The sequence below is a fragment of the Sinocyclocheilus rhinocerous genome, unplaced genomic scaffold, assembly GCF_001515625.1.
Source record: "Sinocyclocheilus rhinocerous isolate Xijiao unplaced genomic scaffold, SAMN03320098_v1.1 scaffold263, whole genome shotgun sequence".
NCBI lineage: Eukaryota > Metazoa > Chordata > Actinopteri > Cypriniformes > Cyprinidae > Sinocyclocheilus > Sinocyclocheilus rhinocerous.
The window spans coordinates 378442-386655 of record NW_015645086.1 but is presented as its reverse complement, the minus strand read 5'-3'; the positions used below and the strand labels follow the sequence as shown (position 1 = coordinate 386655).

At 39.9% G+C, this 8214-nt stretch overlaps 1 protein-coding gene across 1 annotated transcript in view; it reads right to left on the bottom strand.

The window, feature by feature from the left end:
• Window positions 1-7773, bottom strand: part of LOC107705685 (XK-related protein 7-like) — a 92241-nt gene extending 84468 nt beyond the window's left edge. The window contains exon 1 of the mRNA XM_016509084.1: window positions 7280-7773. Coding sequence (XP_016364570.1) covers window positions 7280-7755 — 476 coding nt within the window. The 5' untranslated portion in view covers window positions 7756-7773. The remainder of the gene's footprint in view (window positions 1-7279) is intronic.
• Window positions 7774-8214: the final 441 nt, after the last annotated feature.

The window sequence follows — 8214 nt, the reverse complement described above, 5'->3', positions numbered from 1 at the left end:
GCCGGTGTCCTGACATTTTATCCTACCCGTCAGATTGTCCTACCAGGGTTTACTGCACATGCGCACATCAATATTGCGTCACAACGCACTGGATAGCTGGCCAGTCAGAGCACACCTCGCTTTTTCAGATCGATGAGCTTTGTAAAAATCGACGCGTTTCAGAAAGGCGGGGCATAGAGGAGAAACAATAATGTACAGTATGTGGAAAATAATGTGTTTTTTTAACCTTAAACCGCATAAACACATTTCATTACACCAAATACACAAAATAATGTTCTTTTTAGCAGCATCATATGACCCCTTTAAAAAGTCTATTATCAGATGAAAACCATTATGTTAGTTTATATAATGTATTCCTCATAGGACTACTGAATGATTATCTTAAATCATGGTACATGGTACTCCAAAGTTAATTCCTCAAAGAATATACCCATATTAGTTTAAAACAACTTGGTAATACAATGGTAACCTTGGTGGTCTATTCTATAATATATTATCCTATAAGCTACTGCAGAGAATATACAGCAAGAACTACATATCTCAGCAAGTATCTGATATACAGTATAGAAAAGAATCACCCCCCTTTAAAATAATCACATTTTGTTACTTTGCAGCCTGAAATGAAGATGGACACAGTTTTTGTTTTATCCAGCTGTATTTACTCAGTGTAACCTATAACATCCAAGTGAAAGATATAACACCAACATGTCAGAAAAAAACAAAAAACAAAAAACGGAATCACTGAATTGGAAAAATTAAAGTCTGTTATTAAGAAGTGGAATGTATTTGGTACAACACATACCCTCCCTGGATCAGGACATTGCTTCAAACTGGATGAAAGAGTCAGAAGGAAACTGTTCAGAGAGGCTACCAAGAGGCCGACAGCAACTGCAGGAATTTATGACAAAGAGTGGTTATTGTGTGCATGTGACAACAATATCACAAGGAGAGTGGTTGAAGGAGAAAAAGGTGTGACTAATTAATTACAGACTAAAGGCTGTAATTAAAGCAAAAGGTGGTTCAACACAATACTGACACAAGGGACTGATCCTTTTTCCAACTCTTTTTTTTTTCCAACTCTAAGAAAAATCCAATAATGAAATCAGTATTGTATATCTTCTGTTTGTTGTCCTCACCAAAGTTGAAATAACGTCCCTGGACATAAGTACAGTCCCTAAATCCATTCTCACACACATCTGCTGGCAAAAACTCTCTTTAACTCACTCTGACAAGCAGATGGGCACACAAAGGCATTCACATACAGTACAAACAGCACTCAGCGTAATCTATATTCAGCTGCTGTGTTTAGGAAACACATACACGCACACACACACACACACACACAGTGTATCTGTGGAAAAATTAAAGTCTGTTATTAAGAAGTGGAATGTATTTGGTACAACACATACCCTCCCTGGATCAGGACATTGCTTCAAACTGGATGAAAGAGTCAGAAGGAAACTGTTCAGAGAGGCTACCAAGAGGCCGACAGCAACTGCAGGAATTTATGACAAAGAGTGGTTATTGTGTGCATGTGACAACAATATCACAAGGAGAGTGGTTGAAGGAGAAAAAGGTGTGACTAATTAATTACAGACTAAAGGCTGTAATTAAAGCAAAAGGTGGTTCAACACAATACTGACAACAAGGGACTGATCCTTTTTCCAACTCTTTTTTTTTTCCAACTCTAAGAAAAATCCAATAATGAAATCAGTATTGTATATCTTCTGTTTGTTGTCCTCACCAAAGTTGAAATAACGTCCCTGGACATAAGTACAGTCCCTAAATCCATTCTCACACACATCTGCTGGCAAAAACTCTCTTTAACTCACTCTGACAAGCAGATGGGCACACAAAGGCATTCACATACAGTACAAACAGCACTCAGCGTAATCTATATTCAGCTGCTGTGTTTAGGAAACACACACACACACACACACACACACAGTGTATCTGTCACTCGATTGTGAATATTTTTCCAGCATCTGCTGTGAAGAACTGGGTCAGCTCTGACAAGACAGGCAGCATCAGGATCTTTAGGAAGGGAATGAGACGGCAAGACTGACAAGTGGATAGAGGGATGGCAGGGGAGAGGAGACAAAAGACAACCTCCTGTCCTCTAACCTTTTCCTAATGACGGCCGTATCTAATAAGGAATTATTTTCTCCATTCCCAGTCCTGGGAAAATGTCACTTTGAGGTGTGTGGTTGAGATAGGCGAGGTGTTTTCTGCTTTAAAATGCTCCTCACGCACGCCGGCTGCGGTGTAATGCCTTCAGCTCGGTGAGAATATCCCCATCAACTCCCTTAATGGCCCAGCGGATACACTCCACTGCCTCACACACCTGCAACGCACATATCACAACAGCTGCTCTGTGCTTGAGTGCATCTGTGTGTGCGTGCGTCTGGGGTGTTAAAACAGGTCCAACTAAGCCTTTACTTCAGCTTAGCAAAATGTGTTGTTTGAGACAATGGAAACTTTATGTAGCCTAAACAAGTCTCTCAAGTAGTTCTAGTGTCTCACATACAGTACTGAGGGTTGCGAACCATGCTGTCCAATACATTATTTTAGTGTTGAACACTCAAACAGCTATGAAAGTTTACTGTATTTTTTCTTTTGATCATAAGAAAAAAAACATAAAAAAATTACTGATCCCAAGCTTTTGAACAGCAGTATACAGTACATTTGCATAAGTGTCAGTATTAAAAAAGATTCAAATCATGTGAAATTAATTCAAAACACCTCAATGATAATTGTGCTATAACTCAAGTGAAAGATGTTTGTATTTTCTATTTGAATGTCACTTTCAACAATGAACAGTTTTAAAAAATTACCATGGACTTTTGCTACGTTACATGGATGATACATCAGAACATGAAAACAATAAGTGAAGTGACTTACATTTTAGACATAATATTGCTTGTTTTTGCTCAATTAGCCTAACGAAAATAGTTCCAAACAAAGATCACAGCACTGTTTTGCGTCTCTGAGCAATGGACAGTGATTACTGTTTACCAGTATTTAACGTTTTATAACAAAACATTAGGCCTATTTATGCATCTGTAACTGCAGTTTAAACGCATCCATATCCCCTCTGAGATACATAAATTGTGTAAATACATCTAAATGCTATTTCAGATGCAGATTCCAGAAATGTTTTCTTATGTTGGAATGAAAGACACCAAATGTACCGGATGAAGTGCTTCTTATTCTTACCCAAAAATTCAAAATGGAAGAAAGAGTTAAAACTGAACACAATCTTGCTACTCAAGCCGTGTATGAACATTTTTTATATATATATTTATTTGTTTCTTTTCCATTTTGCATTTACTTGCACTACTTGTTTACTTTCAATACTTAAGTACAATAAAAACTTACAAGTAAAAAACTTTTCGTACTTAAGTACAATAAATGTCCCATACTTTAAGACTTTTACTCAAGTAATATTCTAAACGGTGACTTCAACTTCTACCAAAGTCATTTTCTGGTAAGATATTTGTACTTTTACTTGAGTATGGCTTTCAGGTACTTTATACACCACTGCTTTTTATACATTTCACTTTTGTTTACAGTGTGATCAGTTGTCATCTGCCACGTGTGGGCATAAATCAATAAATTAATGAATAGATGGATGGATTAATTGGCTGCTCTTCTCTTTCATACTTGTGACATTCACTGCCAGGTCAGATCCTTCAGTGCATTATGCAGTATGTTTTAAGAAATTATCAGACATATCATCAGAAACTTAGTTTTACTTACCAATTTTTTTTCTCATATTTGGTGGTCAGCAAGTGTTCCTTTCAGACCCTGTGTGAAACTCTGTGTGCACAGAAATAGATTTCTAGTTTAAATGGGTTGATCTCTGTAAAATATAAGATGACAAGATGAATTCACTATGATCTATTCACTGATCTAGGAGAAATCAAAATAAAATGAGCATTTGATCTCAGCCATTGCAAGCAACAGATCAAGGATCAGCAATACATCCTTAAGCTGCAATCTCAGACACCATATGCTTCGCATAATAACTGATCTAGGCATGCCTCTGTTGATTTGGCTTGCTTTGTAGATGTAGTTGCAGCTCTCTGCAGCTGATTCAGGCTCTTTCAGTTCTGGTTTATGTGAGCGGCGTGCATTGATCTCTCCTTGAGTCAGAATTTCCAAAAACTGAATGTTCTCAGTTGCTTTATGCCTCTTTAATCTGCTCTTTATGACTGCTAGAGTAGTGCTAGATGTTACACATTTGACTAGTGATATTCAAATATACTGTCGACCTGCTAAGTCCATCGAGGTGTTGAGTGAATACATCAGTTTGAGATCAGGTCATGTGTATTTTATCTGAGACAACAGAAACCTCACTCAAACAACAAACAGACCGATAAAGAACTGCACAGATGTCCTAACGTTACATGATACTGCGTAAATACACGCGATTATACAAATTTATGTCCTCATTTGTCACAAAAACGCGCACACACACACATACACACACACACACACACATTCACAAATCAGGCCAGTGAATATGACCTCTAAAACAGTGATTCCCAACCAGTGGCACAGTAGGAGTTTCCACAGTACTTTTTTCTTTATTAAAACATATACTATTATGTATTAATAAAAAAGGGGTGCCATGATTTTTTAAGTTAATTTAAGAATAGGGCTTGTCAAGCTTGTCAAGTGTCAATATTTACAAGGACCACGGACAATCGTTCTTCACAAACATGAAAAGCTCTGCTCTATTTTTCACCCATCATGTCTCAGTCAATCAAAGCACAGAAACCAATATTTCAGTAGAAGCAGTTAAAAAGAATCTATATTTGTCATTGACATTTATGCATTGAGCAGCCGCTTTTATCCATAGCTTTTATCCTTTGCATTCAGGTTACATTTGATCAGTTCCCTGGATGTCAAACCCATGACTCTACTATATGAACTACAGAAATGCGGAACCAGAAACCCACCACTGTATTGGATGTTTTTTTTTAATTATATAATTTAAAGTAATAATATACCAAATTAATTGTATAATTTACAGAAAAAAAGGAAATGAATCACTGTATAATTGCATTTTTATTTTTTTATTTTTTTTAATAATATACATAATGCTAAATATCTAATATGCATTTAAAAAATGGGTTTGGAGATGAAAACTCTGCTAAAACATATAGGCAAATCACAACCAGATACAGAGAGAATTTTTCATATTTTTTTCAGGGGGAATCTGCATAATAGATTTAAACATGCTGTATAAATGCAGCATATCTGGTAGCATAACCTAGAACTACTACAGCATAAGCACATGTTATCCAAAATATTTAATAAACAAAGTCCAAGAGGCCGAAGATGTTCAGAACTGATGCTGGGAAATCTGCAGAGATTTTTTAGGACTTCTTCAGGCTCAGATTTCGTATAGACCTGGTCAAGTCCTTGCTTACACATCAACCCATGCAAATATTCACACACACACAGCATTCCAGTTACAACTGTTCACAACAATAAATCATATTTAGAGAATTCAAGTGGGAGGGAAAGAGACTGAGAGACAGAAAGAGAGTGAGAGTGAAGGAAAGAAAGGTAACAGGAATTTGTTGCAGAGAACGATGGCAGGAAATGCTATATCCTCTCCCACACAATCACTGAGACACATAGTCCTCCCTGGCCCTGTGTTAATAATTCAGCACTTAACTACCAGTAAAACACTCACAGACATGTGGGAGTGAATCACTTCCTCTGTCCCTGCTCTGGAATAAAGAAAAGCAGCATCTGACAAGGGAAAAGCATTCCTCAGATACATTCTTTCCTCAGGGCGATTTTCGTAATGCCTAAAGAGCTCAAATGTCATTAGCAAAACAAACCCGCTCTGTCCCTCAAGTGCCCGTCTGGTTTCTCTCACAAACACACTGCATGCCCATTCCAGGCCCCGAGAAGTACAAAAGCCATAAAGCACAAATAAAACAGCATCTTTGGCTCTGTTTCCCCATTACAGCTGACTGCGTCGTCCCAAAGAGCATATGATGCTCACAGCGATCTCCCAACCAGCCTTGGCACTTTTGATAACTTCTCCAAGAACAGAGAAAACAATTGGAAGCCCTCCACAAAAAGCCTAAAACAAAAGGATGAAGGCAAACAAGCAATGCAAGAATGAGTTATGATCTTCCCCAGAGAAAACCAGCCTGGAAGTTGTCTGTACTCTCTGTACTTAGCCAATAATGAACCTGTAGGTTTGCACAATGCCTGTTTTGTCTGAGGAGGGCTCAGACTTTTCAATTATTTCTAAATCTGTGGACTATTCTTGCAAGATTTGCTGTCGTTTTGTGAAAGTACAAGCACATTCTGTCTCTTTATACAGCAGAGGCTCTCAACTCTGTGGCAGGTCTGTTCTGATAGGATATGGACAAGAAGGAAAAACAAATCTAAATGCAAAAAATTAATTCCCACTAGCAGTGTAATCAAGAAGAAACCACTCTCTGTGGGAAATCAAACTATATGATATTTTAGTGCACATTTAAATGCAACATAATGACAACACAAGCAGGTTGCAAACTCCTCATCCTTGTAAACCATGTATGAAAATACACAAGGTAAAAGAAAATACAATGCAGACTATAATAAACACAACCCACTTGGGTTACAACAGTGGTTTTCAATCCTGGTCCTGGGGACCCACCGCTCTGCACATTTTGTATTTCTCTCTTATATGTCACACTCAGCTGAATTCATGGAGCGCTCTCCTAATGAGCTGATGATCTGAATCAGGTGTGTCAAATAAGGGAGACACACAAAATGTGCAGAGCGGTGGGTCCCCTGGACCAGCTTTGAAAACCACTGGGTTACAACATAAAATTTGCATTCAGATTTATTGGACACATTCGGGTGCCTGTCACAGCGCAGATGTCTTCAGAATCAGAATGCAATTTTGTTGGCCACTGAATTGCTCCAGTGAATATGAGCCAAATACAACATCCATTTCAACATAACCTGAGGGTGACGTGACTGCGGGGCCACCAGAGATGGCACCGGGCACTCTGTCCACCTTGGCACACCATCTATGTTGGCAACCAGCACAGACGCGCAGCCAAAAGAAGCGAGTTGGGATGTAGACAGACAGGGATGCAGCTCTTTCCATCTGCTCCCAAAGCATCACCAAGCATGAGAGCCACAATAAGAGTAACATCAATTCCAAGAAAAGAGACACTATGGATAGAAATGAACACCAACTGCTCAGTGCTCATGGTCTCTGGGAGAAGTTCTGGATATTAGACGTAATGCATCTTACCTCCAGACCTGGCCGAGCTGCAAGATGTGGATGATGGACTGGAAGAGCCACACGAGCACTCTGCAGCATTTCCGCATGCCGTTTGCAGGCAGGGTTCTGCAGCTGCCGCTCCGCCGTTCGCTGTCCTTGGTGCTGAAATCACATCCGTCCCCGTTCGGGGAAGCGCTCATTTCCGAGTAATCATACACGAACCACCTGAAACTTAACACCTGAACCACCGCGGAGGGAACCACCACGAACACTAACGTGAGCCCGAACCACCAATAGTCCCGCCTCAAGTAGTAGTCCGCTGCCAGCCACAGGTCGGTGGCTCCGTCGGAGAAGAAGACCAGGAGGGCGCACAGCACCCAGCAGCAGTCCAGCAGCGAGAAGCGCTTCTCGGCGCGAGGGTGCACAGGAGCCGCGCTCTGCTCAGGGCCAAGCAGACACCGAGAAGCGCTCTCACACACGGCTGCTCCATCTGATTTAGCGGCCATGTTTGTTGTAGAAAGAGAGTGGGCAAAGGAAAGCGAAGTACAGTGAGAGGGGAGGGGAATGTGTGTGCTGGAGAGTGTCTGAAAGCTCATGGGAGAGTTGAGAGAGATGGGATACAATCAAGACCTCTGGGATGTAATAGGTTTGTGTTGGGATACAATCAAGACCTCTGGGATGTAATAGGTTTGTGTTGGGATACAATCAAGACCTCTGGGATGTAATAGGTTTGTGTTGGGATACAATCAAGACCTCTGGGATGTAATAGGTTTGTGTTGGGATACAATCAAGACCTCTGGGATGTAATAGGTTTGTGTTGGGATACAATCAAGACCTCTGGGATGTAATAGGTTTGTGTTGGGATACAATCAAGACCTCTGGGATGTAATAGGTTTGTGTTGGGATACAATCAAGACCTCTGGGATGTAATAGGTTTGTGTTGGGATACAATCAAGACCTCTGGG